Raw genomic sequence first — 23,041 nt, 5'->3', positions numbered from 1 at the left:
GAATGCCCTGCCACATGCACTGCATGTTGCCACTACTGGAAGTGGCTGTGGATTCGCCGGGCGTGTCACGTTTTGCCTATGATGGCCCAGGACAGTTTGGCCCTCGCTGTTCTTAGGGTAGCTTTGTCACCTGCTCTGAAGGTGGAGTCTTGGGTACTCAGCAGTGCACACACCTGTCTAGTCATCCACAGCTTCAGGTTGAAGTGTGTAGTGATGATCTTGGAGACAGTGACATCATCGATGCACTTGGTGATATAGCTGGTCACTGATGCCATGTACTCCTCCAAGCTGATGGAGTCACTATCGGTTGCAGCCACCCTGAACATCTGCCAGTCAGTGTGCTCAAAACAATCCTGAAGAGCAGAGATGGCTCCTGCTGGCCAGGTTTTCACCTACTTCAGAACCACTTTGGAGCATCTGACAAACAGTCTGTATGCTAGGATTAGCATAACAGAGATGTGGTCTGAGTAGTCAAGGTGGGGGCGGGGCTCTGCCCAGAACGCATCAGGGATGTTTGAACAAGATCCAGCGCGCACGCCAATCTCTTTGCAAAGTCCAAATGTTGATGGAATTTTGGGAGTACCAATTTGTACATGGTTGAAATCTTCATGACAATAAATAGTCCATCAGTGTTTGCGTTCTGCAGTTTGCTAATAGCCCCATACAAGAAGATGTTAATTACAAAAATAATGTACTCAATTATGTAAACCTTGCAATGAAATTATGCACTTAACTCAGCTCTTTGGCTGAACTTGATTTCATCATGGACTGTGGTTCCATCTTTTTGAAATTTGTTTTCTTTATTTAAATGTATTATGTAATCTCAACACAAACACTTAGTGTAGAAAGAACCTAGTTGAATAGAGTACTTTACTAAACAAACAAAATTAGAAGTGTCCATGCAACTTAAATCTCATTTATTTTATTTATTTACAAACTAGTGAAAGTGAATGTTAGCATGCTAAATACGTGCTACATAGTGTAATTTACTAACTATGCTATGGTTAGCAAAGCAATTGCTCAATAAGCATGCAATCAATTTAATGTACAACATACCTGTCCTTAAGCTCCACTCGTCACCATAATGTTAACCTCAAAAACTCCAACATAACACCCCCTTTATATTCATCTTGCACAAAAACAAATAATATAACACTTAATTTTAACATTTACTCTCCCTTTCGAGTCACATGCACAGCATGCTGGAAATGGAAATCCCAAAAAGTATTAAGGTAGTCCAAACACAAATGGATTAAGTAAACTTAATCCTAACAAATTTAAATGGATAAAACGCAATTAAATAAAATAGTGATAAAATGTTCTAGAACAGTGTTGCTTTAGATCATTTTAATTAAGTAAACTGAACAAGCAGCAAAAATCCTTTTTTGAGTGTGTTCAGAGTACCTGGTTTCTGTCATCTATACTATATCTTTGGAAATTTGTCAGTGAATGGACAAAGCCACTGTCATATGCTTTGAAAACTGTGGCCTTTTTTTATAGTCAGTAAATTCAGTTACTTGTAAGTCTATACACTGTTAAGTAAGAATGATATTGTGACAGGCACACTTCCTGTTTGAGGTATTGCAGCATAAGTATTCATGCTGCATCTCAGATTTCTGTTCCGCTCTTGACAGTACTGTTGGCTTCAAAGGAGTCAGTGCAGGGAGGTAAAACTTACAGAAGTCAAGCGCTATTTCTCATTATTACATAATTATGACAGATTTCTTGCACGGTAGACTGAGGTAATACAGATAAAATTATTCAACAGTTAGTTCCAGTCCTTAATTAGGCAAGCAGCGTATAAATAATTTTTTGCATAACAGCACTGGAATGCTTCACTTTGTGTTTCACACTGCTTGTCTGTGTTCACGGCTTTCCAAACAGTGGTGGGGATTTTGATTCATCATTCATTTTGATTTAGTTCACTGATTTGTTCATTGGGCCTTATTCTTAAAACACAAGCAGAACAAATTTGTGTGTAAATCGAATCGATTGGAACGATTTATGTAAGAATCGTTTTGCTAACGATTTACACACAAAAAATTCCACTTGTTTTTCATGAATAAGCCCAAAGACCATTTCTGCAGATTACATCTTTAGGCGAGTATTTAGTGACTAAAGAGCGTGTTTTATGTTACGAGTGAGTCATTGACCTGTTAAAAATCACTAAGTCCTGTGTGACCAAAACAGTGAAAGAATGGGAATGATTCGTTTACCTAATTGATGTGTTCAAAAACACTAATACGTTTACAAATGAAACCAAGCTTGTCTGTGTTCACAGCTTTACAAACCATGGTGGGGATTTTTAATTCATCATTCATTCAGTGACAATTTCTGCAGATTACATATTTATAGCAGTTGGTGACACAAGAGTGTATTTTATCTTGAGTAATTTACCCATTTAAAAACATGGATTAATTCACAACTGAAACAGTGGAAGTGAATGAAAGTGATTCGTTCAAAAATAGTTGTGCTTGATGCAGTACTATTTTTCGCTGGCTGCTTGTCTGTGTTCACAGCTTTCCAAACAGTTTGGGGGATTGATTAATTTTCATTAAATTCACAGATTTTTTAAAAGAAATAGTTCACCCAAAAATGAAAATGTTCTCATCATATACTCACCCTCATGCTATCCCAGAAGTGTATGGCTTACTTTCTTCAGCAGAACACAAATGAAGATTTTTAGAAGAATATCTCAGCTCTGTAGGTCCATACAATTCAAGTGAATGGTGGCCAGAACTTTGAAGGCCCAAAAAGCATATCATGGCAGCATAGAAATAATCCATAAGACTCTAGTTATTAAATCATATCTTCAGAAGCAATTTAATAGGTGTGGGTGAGAAATAGATCAATATTTAAGGGTGCTTTCACACTAGCACTTTTGGTGCACACCTGGGGTCGAATTAAGTAAAAGTTCAGTTTATTTGTATAATGTGAACGCTGTTTTCCGAACTCACGAGGTGCTCACAATGATGATGCTTCGGATCCAAATAATATGTAAACAGAGACCAACGGGGGCAGTGGGAGGGGGAGGAAACAAACTCGGGTTCAGTTCAAGCAATCCATTTATGAATGCACTTTTTTTACTATAAATCTCCACTATTACTTTCACTTTCTTTTTCTTTCATTTTTGGCAATTCACATTCTTTGTGCATATCGCCATGCAAGGGAAGATTATTTATAGTAAAAAAGGACTTAAATGTTGATCCGTTCTTACCCTCACCTATCATATCACTTCAGAAGATATGGATTTAATCACTTTTATGCTGCCTGTATGTGCTTTTTGCAGCTTAAAATTTTTGATCACCATTCATTTGCATTGTATGGACCTACAGATATATTCTTCTAAAAACCTTTGTTTTTTAACAAAGATTAAAAAAAGTCAAACACATCTGGGATGGCATGAGGATGTGTAAATGATGAGAGAATTTACATTTTTGGGTGAACAATCCCTTTTAAGTGACCATTTGTGCAGATTACATTTTTACGCCAGTAGTTGATGACGAAAGTGCGTATTTTATCTTATAATTGTGTAGTTAACCCATTGAGAAACAGAGTCGTTCACAACCGAAACAAGGAAGTGAACGAGATTCTCTCTCTCTTTAATCTTCCTGCTTCGCCCTTTTGCATCACTCTTTCACACAGATCGCCGTCTAGCTCTGTCCTTTGTCCTTATAAGGAAGTAGAGCAGTTGTTGTAGTTTGGGCGGAAACGGCGCGCGCGGTGACAGCTGGGAACTTCAGCACACTCATACCGGAAGGCAACGCAGACGGGGAGCCCGTAACACACCCATTCAACATCAAAAGACTATCTAGGACCACTTAAGAATATCAGACGTTGACGGTAAGGAGAAAACCCTCTCAAATGCGTTATTTGTGTTGAGTGACTTGCCGCCGAAAACCTTTAAATGACACGGCGCCCTTATGCGTATCGGTGCTGCCGTCAGCCTGCAAAATAACGACAACTGAAACGAGCATCGGTCATTTATATACTTATATCTACCTCCCAAAAGCTTCCATTAAAATGACATTAAGTCTTATTAATGTGAAGTGTTTTATTTGCATGTACGATTTAATCGCAATTGTGTAATGCGTTGGCTAGAAAAGTTCCTGATCTTGCATAGCTCAGGTGAAGGGAGTGGGCCGGGCGATAAAGTGCAGGAAATCAGAACGCAAGCTCGTTATATTGTTTTAAGCGTTCGCTCTGTATTGTCTGGGCGACTGCGTGTGCATTGCAACCCGGCTGGCCTGATTATTCAGTGAAATCACATCAAAGCTGTTGGCTTGTACGGTATCCTATTGCAATCTTATTAAAGGTGGCCTGTGGTTTTCATATCATGTCAGGAAACCCAATGGTCTGTTAGTTATATATGTCTTCACTGTGTTTAATGCATGTGGCACGTCTAATCCTGCGCTGTGCCGAGAATGGATGCGGTATGGCCTAGTTTTCCTAGACCTGAAGCACAAAATACCTGGTTTTATGTCGAAGCACCTGGCTCAGCTTTCACCAAAATGCTAGGACAGCACCGTTTACCTTATCAGGTTTTGATATGTTGTTCATCTTTAGGGTGTTGCCAAGAATTTATAGTAGGTGTAATTAATTGCATTTCACATTAATACTAGTTCAGGATTTTGTATAGGTGCCCTTACAAATTCTCTGGGGGTGGGGGGTGTTGCAGAAATGTTGTATTTGCACATTTACATGGGCTCTGCTGGATGTTTTTTCCCTCCGTACTATAGCATGCACAGACCACATTTAATGTAACCCCACATTATAGTTCCTGTGTTAAAAGTTCTGGATCTAGATCCTAGTATCTGGAGTAATATTCCCTCCTCAGTCTGTTTTTAAAGATAATTTAAAGCTGGTCTGAAATTGACTCCTTCAGGCAATTTGACTACTCTTATTTGAATGTTGTGCTTGCCTTGTGAAAGAAGAGAGAGGAGGATATTTGCCTTTTTTTTTTTTTCTTTTTTTTTGTTGCTAGCATTAAGAGGTGTTCAATCTATTTGGCAGAATTTTTTATTTTTTTTTTCTCTTTATTTATCCTCCAAAGCTGGATTTGATTATGTGATTTAGAAGTCCCTGATAAATGTTTTGTTCATTCTGGTTGCCTAAGAGTAAAAAAAAAAAAACAATTACTGCAATTTGTGGTCACCGGTGACAATTTATCTGTAGACTAGGTTACAATAATACAATTTTCACATTCAGTACTAGTATTATTTGACCTATCAGACACAAACTTGTTAACTTTTAATAGTTTAGTACTGCAATTACAATGCAGTCAAGGGATATTTGAAATTCTATAAGGAGTTACAATTAAGTGGCATTTTCCCTGTGGTTTTTATTTAGAAGCAGGTGATCACTGGCTCAAATGGATACCTGTGCTTTTCCCCCGAAGAGTCATTTGGGTGAAAGGTGGAACGAGTCAGTCATCCAGATTAATGTATCAGGTTTCTCTTATGTATTGTTACCTGAATCGTGTGTGCATGTGTACATGCATGCTGTAAAAAGAGAGATAATAGATGAAAGCTGCTCATAGAATGCAAACAAGGCCTACTTCCTTTTTTTTCTCTCTCTAATTTTGGAGTAGTTGGCTATCGACACACTTTACCGACATGTTAGGGCACATTCTGCTGGTTAAATATTCAATTCAGCATTCTCGCTAGTCTCCTCACTCTGTGCTTATTGATGACAGTTTAAACTGTGCTGTTTTAGTCCTAATTTTCAATTTTAAACAAGTTTTTATTAGGGCTTTCAGTCAGTTAAAAATTGTAATCTAATTAATAACATGAGGTGCTGATTAATTAATCGTATACCAATATTTACTGAGAAATAAAGGTAATTTAGAATAATTCTATATCCGTGTATACTGCAGCGTAAAAAATTTGACTGTACAAAAGATTGCTTTGTGTGAAAATATTGTTTTATTTTCATATTATACAACGTATATTCCATATACTACAACAGACAGTCAGGACTGCTAAGAGTATTATTGGTGCCCCCCTGCCCACCCTTTAAGACCTGTAAGTCTCCAGAGTGAGGAAACAGGCAGGTAGAATCACTCTGGACCCCACACACTGCCCACTCCCTCTTTGAACTGTTGCCCTCTGGCTGGCACCACTGAGCACCATGACATGCAGGCACGAGAACAGTTTTTACCCTCAGGCCATTTTCCTCATGAACAATTAAACTTCCTCAGGACTCTCCCATAGTGCAATTATGTAAATTTACATATGTACATGATCTATTTAATTCAATAAATCTACATAGCCCTACCTTGCACATATATTACCACTTGCACATGTACATACGCCATTCTGTTGTATGTCTATTTATACTCTTGCCTTGTTTTATATTCTGTGTCTCACTGTAATGTTCTGTGTGCTCTTGTTTCTCCTAACACCAAAAACATTCCTTCGACTCTAGTCATAAGGACTCCATGTCAAATTTAAAGGGATGGTTCACCCAAAAATGAAAATTCTCATAATTTACACACCCTCATGCCATCCCGGATGTGTATGGCTTTATTTCTTCTGCTGAACACAAAGATTTCTAGAAGAATATCTCAGTTCTGTAGGTTCATACAATGCAAGAGAATGGTGACCAAAACTTTAAAGTGTCAAAAAGCACATAAAGGCAGTTTAAAAGTAATCCATTTTACTACAGTGGTTTAATCCAGTGGTTCTCAACCCTGTTCCTGGAGCCCCCCCCAACACTACACATTTTGGATATTTCCCTATTCAAACACACCTGATTTAACTCATCAGCTCGTTAGTGGAGAGTCCAAGACCTGAACTGGGTGTGTCAGAAAAGGGAGATATACCAAATGTGCAGTGTTGCAGGAATAGGGTTGAGAACCACTGGTTTAATCAGTGACCACATTTGCATGCACTTAAAGCGGGTTATTCCAAGGTTTTTGGATTTCTGAAAGGTCATGTAAATGAGAGCGCCAATTTCCTTACGCTGATTAAGGGATTAAGAGAAAGTGGTTTAACACACCTAGGTTTCCTCCGGAGAAAGCTGCTTATGTGGCCATGTAAACACATGCGCTGCGTTCTAACAGGTTTTTTTAGTGTGCGTGGAACAGACCTAATAACATGCATCATAGTATGGAGCCAAACAACAAGTCAACAAAACATTTCTGGGAGTACAGCAGGAAAAGCACATGCACAATTAACCATACCCATTTATAAACACCACTGTTAAATATTGATGGTCCCTCACGTTTGCATATATGCACTCATACACGTTGCTGCAGGTCGTGATAGAAAGGTAAGGAAAGAAACACTGCAACAGCTATGGAATATCTTGAAATAAAGTGAATCAACAAAGCATAAAATAGTGAAGTCTTCCTTGAATACCATGTTTGTTATTTACACAAGTTTCGCAGGGAAATTACGTTGCTCTGGAGAAAGCTTCTTGCTGACCGAGTCGCATGTAAACAGAAGTAAAGTGTACATCGCTTATCCAGTGTATGTTAACAAGAACTCTGCTTTCTCGCAATACGCCGTCTTCTCGCAATATCCTGCTTTCTGGTGTCCATGTAAACGTAGTCGGTGTCTAATGAAGCGATTTAGTAGATTTTGGGTGAGAACAGACTAAAATATAACTAATATTTCACTGTACATATTGCCATAGCAGTCTCTAGGCACCATCATGATTTCAAACTCCATTTCACTTCTAGTGCTTGACGCATGCGCAGAGCGCAAGATGTAGATGCAGGAAGTGTAATCGAGCTTGAAATCATGATCGCCAGGAAGACTGCTGATGTCAAGCTGTATAGTGAAAAAGGAGTTATATTTTGGTATGTTCTCAACTAAAACCAATTGGATCGCTTCTAAAGACATGGATTAAACAACTGAAGTCGCATGGATGCCTTTTATGCTGACTTAATGTGCTTTTTGGAGCTACAAAGTTTTGGTCACCATTCACTTACATTGAGGATCAGTAGAGCTGAGACAAATCTTTGTATTAAGCAGAAGAATGACAGACAAATCTGGGATGGCATGAGTTTGAATAAAATTAATTTATTAATTTTTTATTTTTGGGTGAACTATCCCTTTAACCTAGTTTGAAACTTTGAAATTTTTCACAACTGTTGTGCTGACTGCCCCCTACTGCATCTAGGTGGTACATTAAGCTGAAATTGCTCTGAGAGGAACATTCATTTTTAGGGAATTTTCGTTCTGGTTAAGAGCATGATTTATTGCGTGAATTTTTAATGACTTTTTTTTTTATAATGAATCGCACATAATTAACTTACTAAAACAACAGCCCTAATTTTTCTACACATCACTCATCCATGTTTACCATCTATTACATTTTTATGTAAGTTGTTGCTGTTGCTTTTTTGTGTTTCTGCTATTAATGAGTGGAAGTGTGGTGGTCAAAATACAAGTATACCGGTATATCCTTTAATGTTTAGGTTGCTGCTGTAAAACTTTAATATTTTTGTCTAATGGAATTTGTAATTGAGCAGGCTCTCTCTTTTTTTTCTTACTGTGCAGGCATGGCAGAGCTGACAGGTCTAGTGCAACGACTGGAGTTGGCTGTGGGCCGTCTGGAGGCCATGTCCAGTTCTGGGGGTGGAGGAGGCCCTGCTGCTCCTTCTGGAGGTAATGAAATCCTAATGTAAACCAAATCTGACTTAATTGAAATAATTAGTGGTACTTGTAATGGTGGGTATCATCAATATTATTATCTTCACAAACAAACATACATTTTTGGCATGTAAATCATCCTGCACCCCTTTGTGCTACTAACAAGAATATCTGAAATCATAGGACTTGATAAGGAGAGGTTGCTATTACCTTTATTAAAACCTTTAATTGTTATTTTTATTCTTCAAAATGTCATAAACTTACATTTTGAAGGAGTAACTTGTGCCATATCTAGGGACCAGTACCCAAATTGAAGTCAAAAGTATGAGACCTTAAACGGATAAGTTTGGATCTTGGAGTTAGGGGCCTTTTACACCGAGCATGTTTATGCATCCGTTGAGTTGTTTAACATTTGTTTTTCTATGTAAACATGAGGTAGATGGATGCCTTTGAGCTTTGTGCCACATCTCGTTTTTTTTTTTCAGCGTCTCTTGCAGGATTGCTGTGATTTTTAGATGACGTGCCATGTTAAAAATAAATGTAAAAAATGAGAATACCTTGATGTGTTTGGTGTGAACAACCCCTTGTTTCTGTAATACAGCTTGAGGACATCATAGAGGCTTGGGGGTAGGCTCTTTGGACTCGGTCATCAAGTGACCACCTAGAAGCAACTAGAAACCTTGCAGAATACCTTAGCAACAGCTTAGTAACTTCTCACAACCCCAGCATTATGGTTGCGAGTTTTGCATTAGCAAGCACCCCTTAAATTATTTTTAGAAAATGTAGAAGTCTTGTAGCTTGCAGGATTTTTCCTTTTTATAATGCAAAATGTGATTCTAATGCTGATCTTTTCAGTGGTGGCAGCATATGTTCAAGCCTATGACGACTTAATCTCTGGCCCTGTGGCTCAGTACGCTGCCCTCAGTCAGAAGATAGGTGGTGATGTCCAGAAGCACGTACGTAATGCAACACTGGCCCATATGAATAAACACTCCATTGGGATGCCTCTTCCATGTTCCTTATCCTTTGTTCTGTTTTATAGGCTGAGATGATGAAGCAAGTGTTCTCTTTTCAAAGACAGCTTCTGGTCACTGCTTCCTGCTGTCAGAAACCTTCTGATGTGAGTGTCCCTTCATCATATAAGTCATTAATGTAATGGTTAACATTTTCAGAAATGTTAAATTAAGAAAGTTCACCCAGAAATACAAATTCTGTCATCATTAACAACTCATGTTTCCAAATTCGCATGAATTTCTTTCTTCTGTGGTATACAGAAGGAGATGTTAGGAAGAGCAGCGTCAGTCATCATTCACTGTAATTGTGAAATTACAATAAATAAATAAAAAAAATTCAATAAAAATGAATGTTGACTGAGGCTGTTTGTCCATAGCATTCTACCTTTCTTGAGTTCCATGGAAGAAAGGAAGTCAAAAGTTTGAAACAAAATAAAGATGGGTAAATTACAGAATTTTCATTTGTGGGTGAACTGTGCCTTCAATATTAGCCACTTCATATACTATATTTGACACCGTCGTAATTTTTTCTCATTATCTCTTTTTGGTCTCTTCCTGTTTTTCTCAATTTATCTTCCTGCCTCTGGCATTTAGTCTGTCCTGACTTCTCTGCTGGCTCCTGTTTCTAAAGCGATCCAGGATGTGCAGGCATTCCGAGAGAAGAACCGCTCCTCACCATTCTTCAACCACCTCTCTGCTGTTAGTGAGAGTGTTCCAGCCCTTGGCTGGGTTGCCATGGTAAGGGGGTGGAGTCTAAAACTACAAGCACATGTTTTTTGTTATGTGCGGTTTCTGTTTGTAATTAAAGTAACAATTCACAGACTTCTACAGTGAAATGGAGTTCTGTGTCAAATAATTTCTCATTCTCAGGTGTGACCACATTTCACTGCTTTGAGAAAATTCTGGGTTTGGTGTAGTGTCTATTTTAAGCTTGCATACATTGCTTATGATTTTGCAAGGATGCATCTATAGTGTTTCAGTAACTTTCACTGCACAAGCAAAAGTTTCTGATATTGCATTTCTTTTATTGTTACACTGACTACCTAATTTGTTCACACTGAAAATACAATTATTTTAATTGTATTAGGCCCCAAAGCCAGGTCCCTATGTGAAGGAGATGCAGGATGCTGCCATGTTCTACACAAACCGTGTGCTCAAGGATTACAAGGAAAAGTATGTTATAATGGTGTAAAGCAACTTGCCTTTAGATTAATACAGGTGTTCCCAACCTTGTTTGTGTTGTTTTTATTTATTTAAAATTCCCCCGATATATTTAATAGTCAGTAAATGGCTACAATGAATTTCATATCTTTTCCTGTTATCACAGTTAATTAAATTATAAATCATAAATTATAGCATTTTTAATTGTTATATTGTTTTTGTTATTTATTTTATTTTTTTCCGCTCATTCAAAATATAAATTTTTTCCTTGTTCATTGTTGCACAATCTTCAGCTGTCACAAAAAAGCAAACAGACATCCATATGAATTCACATTTTAATTGCACAAAATATACACATAAATAATATATTTTTTTAAGTATTCATATGCTAAGTAATATACTTAAATGTAATTACTTTCATTGAATTACAAGATTACAAGAAAATAAAAAGTACTACTTTTTGTGCTTAAAAGTAATTGAATTACAGTAATTACTTAATAATCCTTTTACACACAGACACACTTTTTTATGCCATTTAATCATAATCTCATGAACCTCTGCAGTTCCATTATGAATCACGAGGGCTTTGCCAAACCCTGCATCAGAAAAATTGGTGTATTGGTAATTTCATCTGTGGTATTGTGTATTTTTTTAGAGATAAAACCCATGTGGACTGGGTCAATACCTATGTGTCAATTTGGACTGAGCTTCTGGCCTACATAAAGCAGAACCACACCACTGGACTGAGCTGGAGCAAGACTGTGAGTAACCTTTTTGTGTATTTAATTTGTCCCAGACTATACACTTTTGAAACACAGAAACTTCAGAGGTCGGATTATGAATATTTGATTGTTTCGGTTTCACAGGGTCCAGTTGCTTCAGCCTCTGGAGCTGCCCCCAGGGGAGCAGCACCAGCCCCACCTCCCCCAGGCCCCCCTCCACCCCCCATGGACTTAGACAAGTCATCTGGAGGAGACTCTAAGCCTGCCAATTGCAATGCTCTTTTTGCTTCCATCAACAAGGGAGCTGATATTACTAGAGGTATTACATACATTGCTGATATTGATATAGTGCTCTACATGGATTCTATAGTGTGTTTGGGGAAGACCAGGCTTGTACAAGATGTTAATTTGACTTATTAAACGTTAACGAAATTATTCAGATTTTTCTAGTTGATTTGCTATAATGGAAGCATCAATTACATACATATTTCATTACAGCCTTCACTGCAAAAGGGACACAGTTGAGTCCTTGACTTGTACATATACATGTATGCATTTGTCAGAAGCTTTCTATCCATTGAGACTTGCAGTTCATTCAATGTATGCATTTAATCAGTATGTGTGTTCTCTGGAAATTAATCCCATGGTGTTGCAGAAGATATACTTTACCAGTTGAGCCACAGCAACATTTAATGACAACTTGTATCACTGTCTTGTCTTTTAACCATGTCTTAAGGGCTGAAGCATGTGTCTGATGACCAGAAGACCCACAAGAATCCTAACCTCAAAGCCCAAGGAGTTCCTGTGTCCTCTGGACCCAAACCCTTTTCTGCTCGCCCCACAGCAGCTGCCAGCCCGGCCCGTGCTCTGCCCCCAGTGCTAGAGCTGGACGGAAAGAAATGGAAAGTGGTAAGTGAGACAGTATGACTGTTTATGTCTGTGTATGCAGTTAAAGTTGTTTTTGGGACCAACATTTGTAGAGAAGTATTTTCCATCTGAATCTGGTGTATGTATATACATGCCAATAAAAAAGCTACTTTTTGTCCTAAACTATAGTTAAATACAGACAAAGTCACCCTTTGTGGACATGTACAGGTTTCTGAGTGTTTGGTATAAGGTTATGGTTGGGATATAGCAAATATGTCCTCTGTGTAGACTTAAATAGTACTAACAAAGTGAAACCTGTGTGTGCATCATTGGAACTGTTCACTCAACCTTTTGTTCTAACTCTATCTTTGCCCTCCCTCTCAGGAAAACCAGGAGGGTGCCCAAGGCCTTGTGATCAGTGACACAGAACTCAAACAGGTTGTTTATGCCTTCAAGTGCAACAAAAGCACTTTACAGGTGAAAGGAAAGATCAACTCCATTATTTTAGGTATGTAAGCATCACCACCATCTCCTCACTTGGATATATACTTATGTAGAAAATGTTTCTCTTTATTTCATGCTTTTCTGGCTGCTTCTTTGCAGATAACTGCAAGAAAATGGGGCTTGTCTTTGACGATGTTGTGGGTATTATTGAGGTGATCAACTGCAAAGATGTAAAGGTCCAGGTGTGTATTTTTGTGCTTTCAACTCTCTAGAGACTAACAGACAGAGATGTGTTGTTAATCATTATGTGTCCTCCGTATGAATATGCTTGAACAAGATTAGACGTGTTGAGACTTTATCTTTTTCCCAAGTCCAGCTTGCTTGGTACACCTTAGCACTCTTCTTTTGTCCCTGCTTAATTGTTATTGGACTTGTCTTTCCAGGTTATGGGTAAAGTGCCAACCATCTCCATTAACAAGACAGATGGCTGCCATGTTTACCTGAGTAAGGACTCCATGTCATGCGAAATCATCAGTGCTAAGAGCTCTGAGATGAATGTTCTGGTGCCCAACAAAGATGGAGAATTTGTAAGTAAAGGAGAGAAATGTCCATGAATATAATAAATGTTGTGAATTTGATTGAATTTACCATTTCAGGTTCTGATTCAATGAATTATTGAGTCATTATTTAATATAGAAGTCATTATTTTGTGAATCAGACTACACTATGTTGTTGCGTGCAACCAACGAGGATGACACTGTTGTCGATAATGCTGCTGTGTGCATTTTCCATTTCTCTTTTCGATTTATAACTAGTAGCAACCTAATAAACAAACTAATTATATATATATATATATTATTCTAGAGCAAATAGTTTTCCAAAACATTGATGGCAACATATGTGGACAGTGCGACCAAGTTGTGAAATATATATATATTTTTTCATTAAATTGTAATAATCCAATCACTACCCACCATGTTAAAATAAAATTATACATTATAGATTCAGAATTGATGCACTGATTACAATTGTCCCATGTCGGCCAACCATGTTATGTTTTTAAAACATCATCTGAAGACTGAAACTGGATTTTAGGACTAAATGCACATAGCTGTATTTAGAGTTAAAGGATGCTTCCTTTCTCCCCATTTAGTGAATGACTTAACCTTCAGTGTGGTGACTGTCTGCACTGGTCTCGGAACAGTTCGAAATGCACCTTATTTTCATCCTAACTCCATTTAAAGCCTCAAAGCAAGTTTTCAGCTTTTGGACGTACCCATTGATTCTCAATGTGATAATGCACAGTAAATAAAGGGCTTCTAATGAAAACCTTGTGCTATTGTACACATTAGTGTACATTGTGTATAGCAGCGTGGCGTTTCATGATAAATCACTAAAATGTAAAAAAAAGAAAATGGCATATCAGGTGAATCTAGAGACTCTAATCTTTTGACTCAAACAGGATTCAATGTAAAAACTTAATTAGGTTTCTGACCAGATGTAGTTTTGTTGGCGTTTCTCCCCAAGACAAACTTTGCTGTTATCGGCACCATGTTGTTTGGCCACACAACTCTGTTCGTCGAACATTTAACACTTTACTGACAGCCCAGAGCCTCCTGAACTGAGATCAGTTTAAATGATGCGTTGCGTATAGCAAAGCCAAAATACAATGGCCACACATGTGTATGCGGGTTGCACAAGGTTTAAAACATTTTTTAAAAATTAACAATACCCAACCCTGATAATAATGTAGTCTTTGGCAAATGTGAGAATGAGTGGGCAGTTTGCTTAATTAAATTTCTTATATTTCCTATTGTTTTCCCTCCAGACTGAGATCCCAGTCCCTGAACAATTCAAAACTGTATGGGATGGTAGCAAGCTGGTCACCACAGCAACTGAGATTGCTGGATAAAGGATCAAGCTGTGCAAGATCACCCCCATTACAGTGTCCTACCTGACTGACCAATGAGCTTGAATGGAATACCAATCAGATCCACACTCCTATCAGCCAATCTTAGCTGCAATTGCATCTTCCTTCTATTAGTGAAATGACTGCTTGCTTTACCAGAAGCACTTGCTCAGCCAATGGCAGGGACCCATTGTTTTTTTTTTTTTTAGTTTTTTTTTTACATTTGATAAAAACAAAGCACCTGAAATTGATTGCCAACAGGTATTTTGATAGTTTTGTTTGTTTTTATTCTTACATCTGTGCTAAGCAAAATAACATGTAAATGGCCAACAAAAGGAAGTAAATCATGTTATCTGTGTATTGGGTTTTGTATTTTGTCTTTTACATTTTCTGGTCAGGAGGGGGCATGTGTTGGGGAGATCACAACATTTTGTTTGACATATGCAATTCAGATCTGAAGCACACAAATGTCTATTTAGATAAGCACCAACTCAGACATTTACTGTAACTTTATAAATTTTTGTAGGGATAATTAAGATTTGTGTCATATTAGAGGACTAATTGGGGGCAGCAATTAGTTACGTGCAGGATCACAGTTATATTTACGATCATAACACAAACAAAATATTGTGTTGGTAAAAAAAGATATAGGTAAGATATAAGTTGCTATAGGAATTATTTTTCAAATTTCATTTTATAGTTGTTTCCAGAGCACATGGCACATTTCTTGTAATATGAATAAATTAACATTTCATAGTTCACGATGGAAAGATGTGGAAAGCTTTTTGATGTCTTGTGGGTTTTTGGCATAAACTGGAGAAAGATTTTATGATGATTATGGTACTGACCATGTTGAATTGAGGGCTGCCTTGTTTGATATCTGATGACTATCTGCTGTAATAACTTGTACAGATACTGGCTTTATGTGAATTGTGTCCACCTCCTGCTCTCTTCACTTGCTTTGATTCCAACTTCTAATCATTCCATAATATGGAGGCCATGAGATGCAATTTCATGTGTACTATTTGTCTTTTTTTCTCTTATTTGGCCAAGAATTGGTTTCATTAGTAATGGAGTACATACATCATTAAAACATTGCAATAAATATCTCTTTTGGTGAGTCTTTGTTGTGCTTTTGTTGGAGACAATTGGCAGGTGAGTATAGAAGAGTGTCAAACTTCCTGTATTTTCAAAGGTCTAACAGATTTTTTTTGTGGTACTGATTACATTATAATGGTATTACAAACCGAAATAAGCTTATTGGCATGAAGACATTTGGATATTACAACCAGTTTGCCTAATGACAATTTTCAAACAATCAATAAAAATATGTTAAACCTTTTCACAATGCTCACAAATCACACAGTAGTTTTTTTCAGAAACTACATCAGCCTTTGCAGACAGTCCTCACATCAATTATGTGTAGACTGTAAAACTGGGACGTTTATGCAAATAGTTGTTTTGAAAGTATGCTATTACTCCATATATATTAACTTTGAGAATAGTGCTTGTTGTTCATAAGATTCAAAGTTTTATTGACTGAAAAAAAAACTATTAAGTAAATCTTGAGAAATCTAATTTTTCCTGATTAAATCGCAATAATTAAAAGGTCAGATCAGTGCAATAAAACAAGGCAGCTGGCTTTGTCTGTATGAGACATTATAAGACAGTACTTGCGAGCATGCTACTGTCAGCTGACACTGTACTCTGTGCATGTACATCAGCTCTCTTGTTGGAAATGATTCAACTGTGTTTAGCTTAGAAAGGGAAGTAACTTCGCATTAAACCACTCTCGGGTGAACTGCAGGTGATCTCCATTAGTTGCAAGGAACACAAGCTTGCCTGCCTTATTCATCTCTGCCAACCCCAGACGATCCTGACAAAAAAACAGGTTGATCATGAACACACACATCTAAAATCTGTCAAGGTTTCATTGAAAATATGTCTATGGTAACACAGGATTATCATTGAAATACATCAATAGTACAGGGGTGTAAAGTACTTGAGTAATTATACTTTATACTAAAGTATTATTTTGGGGGATATGTACTTTACTCAAATGCAATTTAAACTGAATACTTGTACTTTTACTTAATTACATTTTCAAAGAAAAAAATTACATTTTTGCAGATACTGTTCTTCCGTCTCAATACTAACAAACCAATAAAATTGCACTGACACCCAATTTAAGTTAAATGTTATTTAGTCCACCAATTCGATTTGTCTTAACAATTGGTCACAATGTGGTCATTGGTTACTGAGAAGCAATGTCACATCTCATCAATTGCCACAACGCACAGCACCTTGACCTGTGCCTGAGACAAATTATAAAAATCAATGGCAGAAGAAGATGGATGAACATGACTGCGAGCACGGTCCAAGTTCAGTCACCAGAGTAAGAGCACCCTTGGCCCTACTAGGGCTTGGGAAAAAAATTCCAATGAATTGTTAGATTTTTATTTTGTCAATTTGATATTGATTCTCAAAAGCCATGGATTTATCTTTTACTCTATGTGCAACCCTCCACTGCAATGAGAGGAAATCACTCACATTTGCAACCAAATTTTGTGCTATATGACTAAAAAGTTATACATTTGTCAACTGGCTGGTAAATGTTTACATTTCACTCACCAGAGAATGAATTGTGACATATAGTGGTGAAGTATTCAGCAGCGAGATCCTTTCACTGCATGTTGACAGTAAAAGTTGTTCCGTTTGTATCCAAAGACAAGACCCACGCAACATATTTGTCATTGAATAATGTCTCTTTTAATACTCTTTCTGTTCTTTACAGTCAGTTGTTGATCAAAAACACAAAGATAAAGCCATTCGTGACTCTTTAACTTGTGCTCATTGACAGATGCTGTGTTCAAAAACTCAACGTAAATACATGTGAATAGTACAAATTATGCAATTAAACAAATATATAACAAAATATATGTCATATTTATTGATTAAATAGATTTATTTGTTCAGTTTTAAAAAGCTAAAATGTGACAAACGATGAAAAACTAATAAAATATAATTAGAAAAAACACATATTTTCATAATGTACCTAGTTAGAAGGTCCGCTGTATAATTCACAGCATTAGCTGAGAGATTATTTATTTCATATGTAAGCAAAAGTGACATTATATAGTATTTAAATCTAAAAGAATCGAGAGCACACAACAGATCCACACCTCTGCTCAATTCACAGATGCACATAGCTATACAATTATTTATTTGCTCGCAGTACTGTTCACAAATGCACACAAAAATGCTGAGAGTTTTTCCAATGGTATTCTGCCTCAGGAATATCTGTGAATATGCTTTTGCATTTTTTGATAGTTTTGACACTTGTTCCACAGACTTGATTCACAAATATGAGCACGCTAATCTCGATCGTCTCCAATATTCCTTTGATGCTAAATGAATGTGTTCCGGGGGATGTTTACTAGATTTAAAAACAGAATCCTCTGTTGGATGCATTCAATTCAAGGATGTTTTTTAACTGACTGAAGACAATTGTATTCTAGACAATATTTCTGATGAAATATATGAATTCAAATGACTTGTACTGGAAATACAAATTGAAATCTGCCCCTGTAATCCTCTATAGAAATATAATTTAAATACCCAGTTATCACAAACGACTGTGATGATTGGAACTAGCACTGAGAAAATAAACAGATCCCATGTAACGACTCCATTTATGTATATCTTCAGAATCGGTCAAAACAATTAAATAGTGAATAATAATTAGAATAGAACAAACAACCAAACGTTTCACCTCGTATGATTTCTTTTTACTTTTGCTGTATATGCAACAGCAGTGTCGGTAAAACAGTCTAATCTGCAGCTGTAGATTTTGTCCAAGGAAATTATTAATAATTACCCAGACAGCATTCATTTTTACACATGATGAATATTAGTGATAATTATGAAATGTATTATTATTATTTTAATTATTAATTTCTTATTTAATAATTGTGTATCCTTATCTTTTCATGGTTTTTTCTTAACTCCTCCCTCGTAAAAAAACAGGAGGAAAGAATGCAAGAATGCTATGCAAGTGCAGAATCAAACAATGATATCAAAGCAGTACATATGTAGAATTGAAATGAAAATAAAGCAGGGGCCTGGGTATCTCAGCGAGCATTGACGATGACTACCACCCCTGCAGTTGCGAGTTTGAATCCACGGTGTGCTGAGTGACTCCGACCAGGTCTCCTAAGCAACCAAACTCTTCTCCTTGGCCAGTAGGTGGCGATATGCACAAAGAATGTGAATCGCCAAAAACAAATGAAGAAGAATTTGAAAGTTAAATTGGAGTTAAATTTGTATGTGTTTCTCACCCACACCTACCATATCACTTCTGAAGATATGGATTTAACCACTGGAGTCTTATGGATTACTTTATGCTGCCTTTATGTGCTTTTGCAACTTAAACATTTTGTACACCTTCACTTGCATTGTGAGGACCTACAGAGCTGAAATATTCTTCTAAAAATCTTTGTTTGTGTTCAGCAGAATAAAGAAAATCATACACATCTGTGATGTCATGAGGGTGAGTAAATAATGAGAAAATTCACAGTACCTTGATGCTGCCCGCCAACTGAGATAAGGTTCTTCATTGGGGGATGCGGACAGCGCTGTGCAACAGCTCGTCTTATAAAAGAGGAAATAATAAATGAGATAAGAGAGGTAAAACTACACAATTACAGTTCTGAATATCCTCTGCATAATCTGAATGAATTACCACTCACAGAAACTGTGACCCCTGAGATGTCCATTGCATTGTAGCCTCCCTTCAGTTTAGGAACCTGGGCAAGTTGATTGCATACAAAAAACACCTGCTCATTATCATCCATGAAGAAGCCATTTTCAGAGTCCTGTTAAACAAACAAAAAAATCAGACATGTGGTTTTGTTTGAGAAACCAATATCAAAATTTCAAAGAGGAATAAAGTGTGTTTCTCCACTCTGTGTCTACTGTACCTCTAAAACAGACTTGCCAATCATCAGGGACAGAACATATATACCAGGCAGCTCTTCTTCCACCATCTTCTTCATTGCACAAATGCTCAGTGGATTGCAACAACTGTCACCTTCATACAGACAAACAAAAGAAACAAAATAGTGGCAATCAGTATTGTTTTTGTTAATGAGATTGATGTTTTAACACTTCCCTAAATCCTTCAAATTCTTTCAATGATTCAGGGCTATTATTCACCAGCAGGTTTTAGATCTGGATGTCTGGATTTCATTTAAAGTGCATCACAAATTTGTTACTATTATTATTTTAGCATTCGATAGTGAACAGTGAGCACTGAAAAAAGAAATACAGGGGGGAAAAAAGAAAAGTATGAGGCCAAAGTATCAGGGAAAATACAGATATAAAATGTATGATATATTTTAAAAGTAAATAAATAAAAATACATAAATAAAAACACATTTCTTGATTCTTTACTCAGGTTCAAAGTATTTTTCAGTATGTCATACTACACAATCTCTATAACTCATAAATAATAGCAAAGAATAACACATTTTGAAGGTATTATTGCCTTGATTTCTCGCACCCAAAATTGATCGGATCACTTCAGAATACATGGATTAAACAACTGGAGTCTTATGGCTAACTTTTATGCTGTCTTTAATGTGCTTTTTGGAGCACATACGCTTTGGACACCATTCACTTGTATTGTATGGACATACAGAGCTGAGATATTCTTCCAAAAATCTATGTTTGTGTTCTGCTGAACAAAGAAAGCCATACACATCTGGAATGGCATGAGGGTTAGTATGTGATAAGAAATGTTTATTTTAAGAGGGATTGTGTCATTAGAGCTGCAGGATGAGCCACAGAGCAAAAGCATGCATCCAGATACAGCAATGAGGCGAAGTGCCGCTGGTAAGCCCATTTTGCTCTGAGGGAAGAATACACCTGATATGAATATAAAATGTAATCTTTCCCATAAGAATAGGCATACAGGAAGAGAAGAATACTACCCATGATAGAATTAAGGAAGAAATTAATGTATCCCTCACAAACAGTGCAGGGGTTGGCATCTGTGCGCCATAAACAAAACAGACATACATCTTATGGTAAACAAATAGATTAACAGTAACAGCTCTGACGTGAAATGGTAAGAAACCTCTGCCTTACATGAATGACTATATGAGACGCCTCAGTTTCTTTTAGCATGGCGCTATTTAAATACCTACAACAAAATGATTAAAACTAAATATATATATCCGAGGTTGCAGCAAGTGCACTTACTGTAATAACTTTCTGGTTCAATGACATGACAGAAGAAATATCCTGATCACGTCAAATAAGGTGGTTGATGCCTGCAAATATTACAATCATGTTGCATGAAAATTAGCTATAGACAGAAATAGATTCAGTCGATCCATAGCGCTTGGATTGGTGTTTTTCAGACAAGAAAGTTTCCTACATGTCATGTGAAAAAAAATTTTTTTTTATTTTGCAATATAAAAATAACAATTACAAATACAAAAAAAGAACAATGAGGGTTCCATTACATTATGACAAAGCTTGTTATACTAGCTTATATGCATTACACCATAAAACAGTCTTGCATGCAATAGAATGTTTAGAATTCCTTAAAGAATTTTTATATATATCAATATATTTCTTGAAAATAAAAAGGAAGGAGTTTTCTTTGAAAATATACATGTATGAAAGTAATATTTGGCAAGAAAAAGTAATAAATTAATGATAAAATTAAAATGAGAAGGGTCTAAATTCAGCGATTCACCAAAAAAAAAATTTTTTGGCTTATACAAAAGTTTGAAGATAAATACTTTTTAACAAAATTTGAGAAGTCTACCCAAAATACTTTGCAATAAGTACACTCCCAAAACCAATTAATAATAGTTTCTTTAAACTGATGACAGAAGGAGCACATTGGGGAAATATATTTCTATCGGGAAGACACTCAGGGTTGAGTGAGGTTTAAGATGCCAATTATTTGATGAATGTAAAACAGAAAAGTAATGTCTCTCTTTGGCGTAGGCCGAGGGAGTTGTACTCAGAACCATCATATCCTGCCGGAGATAGGAGGCAGGGGCGAGGAGCCTACCCCTGTTCGGGACGGGCTCAACTGGTGGTGGTGGTGTGGTGGAGGTTGCCGTGTTAGCACACTGAAACAGCAATGTGATAGATTGTGAGCAGACTTATAAAGCAATGGCTTACATGCGATTGGCTAGGAGTTACCCAGCTAATGATATGATGATGTACAGCTGCTAGTCTTCCCGCTAGAACTTCGCTGCGCTTCCATTGAATTTAGCAAGTTTATAATTTACTGGGTAGCAATTATGTATAATTTTAATAGAGACTTCAACAACTTTATTGGATAACAAAAAATGTTGTCTAAGAGCCCGAAATCTTCCCATTTTATATCTGAAACCTGTAAAGAATTAAACAAATGTTTTGGTTGGACCTGTTACTGAAAAGACATTGGTCAACAAATAAATTAGTGTTGTCACAAATAGAGGGACAGCATAAAAAACCTTTAGGGCCAGGCTTTACTAAAAGTTAGACACAATCAGGAATTGCACCAAAAACAATGGCATACTCTCTTGGGGGTACTGGAAAAGAGTAATTGAGCAGGACACCCCTATCATCTAAAAGTTGACTCACTAAAAGTATATTCTTGTCAAACCAATTATGAAAAAAAAAAGAGATTTATTTTTATATCACACACCCCCAAGTAATGGCCAGAATGTTTGTTTACATTTGATAACAAAACTGTATTACAAGATTGTGGAGTGGAGGGGGGCGGGGCCAGGCTGGAATGTCGCACGACCGGTCCCCAATCGGCCTGATGGGGCGCGCGAGAGATAAGAAACCGGTATAAAGGGATAAAGGCGGCCGGTGACGACGGTTCGATTAGAGAGAATTACGGGTATGTCCGTCGTGTGTGTTTATGTATGTGTGTTTTGGTTTAAGTTTTTATGAAATTATTATTTATATTGACAAGCCGGTTCTCGCCTCCTCCTTGCCCATCTTAACCCCCTTACATTGGTGCCGAAACCCGGGAAAGAGGAGGGATGCCCGTCGCAGAGTCCTCGACACTGCTGTCCACCCAGGGGAGCGCCGCTGCCATCTGCCGGGTGACGGAGTAGCCCGACCGCCCGGACGCGGGGAATGGCTGCCGTCCGCGGGGCGAGTGGGGACTGGATTCCCCAGACCGCCTGGAGCGAGGGAGCCGCTGCCAGGGGCGGAGGAGTGTCCCCACGTACCGCCAGAAAAGCGGAGTGGCGTTCTGTCTGCTGGGGGTCGGAGGTTTGACTCCGGTTCGCCCGGAGAGGAGCAGCT

The 23,041-nt window shown here is 37.4% G+C and overlaps 1 protein-coding gene and 1 pseudogene across 1 annotated transcript; one reads left to right on the top strand and one right to left on the bottom strand.

Annotated features, from left to right (window-relative positions):
• Positions 1-3,684: 3,684 nt before the first annotated feature.
• Positions 3,685-15,836, top strand: LOC127620235 (adenylyl cyclase-associated protein 1-like). Its single transcript, XM_052093387.1, has 13 exons — positions 3,685-3,843; positions 8,508-8,615; positions 9,456-9,556; positions 9,643-9,720; positions 10,208-10,351; positions 10,701-10,786; positions 11,430-11,535; positions 11,641-11,815; positions 12,233-12,405; positions 12,748-12,871; positions 12,967-13,049; positions 13,251-13,394; positions 14,636-15,836. The coding sequence occupies exons 2-13, from the start codon at positions 8,510-8,512 to the stop codon at positions 14,717-14,719; spliced, it is 1,404 nt and encodes a 467-aa protein (XP_051949347.1). The 5' UTR covers positions 3,685-3,843; positions 8,508-8,509; the 3' UTR covers positions 14,720-15,836.
• A 727-nt stretch (positions 15,837-16,563) lies between these two features.
• Positions 16,564-20,618, bottom strand: LOC127619486 (palmitoyl-protein thioesterase 1-like; annotated as a pseudogene).
• Between the last annotated feature and the right edge of the window lie 2,423 nt (positions 20,619-23,041).

The sequence above is a fragment of the Xyrauchen texanus genome, chromosome 26 (assembly GCF_025860055.1).
Source record: "Xyrauchen texanus isolate HMW12.3.18 chromosome 26, RBS_HiC_50CHRs, whole genome shotgun sequence".
NCBI lineage: Eukaryota > Metazoa > Chordata > Actinopteri > Cypriniformes > Catostomidae > Xyrauchen > Xyrauchen texanus.
Note: the sequence above shows the minus strand (reverse complement) of the source record. Positions and strands in the feature narration are given on the sequence as shown.